General features: G+C 45.7%; 1 protein-coding gene across 1 annotated transcript in view; it reads left to right on the top strand.

Moving 5' to 3' along the window:
• APEX2 (apurinic/apyrimidinic endodeoxyribonuclease 2) overlaps positions 1-588 on the top strand; it is a 14,017-nt gene that overhangs the window by 6,476 nt on the left and 6,953 nt on the right. The window contains exon 4 of the mRNA XM_018569130.1: positions 381-561. Coding sequence (XP_018424632.1) covers positions 381-561 — 181 coding nt within the window. The remainder of the gene's footprint in view (positions 1-380; positions 562-588) is intronic.

Genomic DNA, 588 nt, shown 5'->3' with positions numbered 1-588 from the left:
TGGGGGGGGGGGGGTTTGTCACAAAGCGCAACTTTTGCAGGAAAAGTCACATATGAATCCGGCTACATGAACCTCCAGATCTACTGATCGCTATGAGGGGCTAATTTCACTGAAAAATAATTCTGCTTCAGTGTATATATATATATAGATAGATATATTGTTTTTTAACCATATTCTGTTTGAATTGACCAGTTTTGTGGCTTGTTATTGGTCAGTGTGAATAATTTTATCACATCGTCTATTGTGATTGGGGGTTTCATGGCATTGAAAATGTTAGCGTTGCCTTTTTCTGTACGTGTACGTCTCACACCGGGAGGGTAAGCCAGCGTGTGCGTTAAGGGTAAAGTCATTAACCGACGCGTTTCTATCGCTTGATCAAGGAGTGGCCACATTCTGTAAGAACAGCGCAGTTCCACTAGCGGCAGAGGAGGGGCTATCGGGACAGCTCGCCGGTCAGAAGGGATCTGTTGGCTGCTATGGCAACACGGAGGAGTTCTCGGAGGAGGAGCTGCTGTCTCTGGACCAAGAAGGAAGAACAGTCATCACACAGCACAGGATCCTGTAAGACTTCTATTGGGTCTATGAATG

The sequence above is a fragment of the Nanorana parkeri genome, unplaced genomic scaffold (genome assembly GCF_000935625.1).
Source record: "Nanorana parkeri isolate BGI_ZX_2015 unplaced genomic scaffold, ASM93562v1 scaffold1291, whole genome shotgun sequence".
Lineage (NCBI taxonomy): Eukaryota > Metazoa > Chordata > Amphibia > Anura > Dicroglossidae > Nanorana > Nanorana parkeri.
The sequence above is the reverse complement of the archived record's forward strand: the minus strand, read 5'-3'. Positions and strand labels throughout refer to the sequence as shown.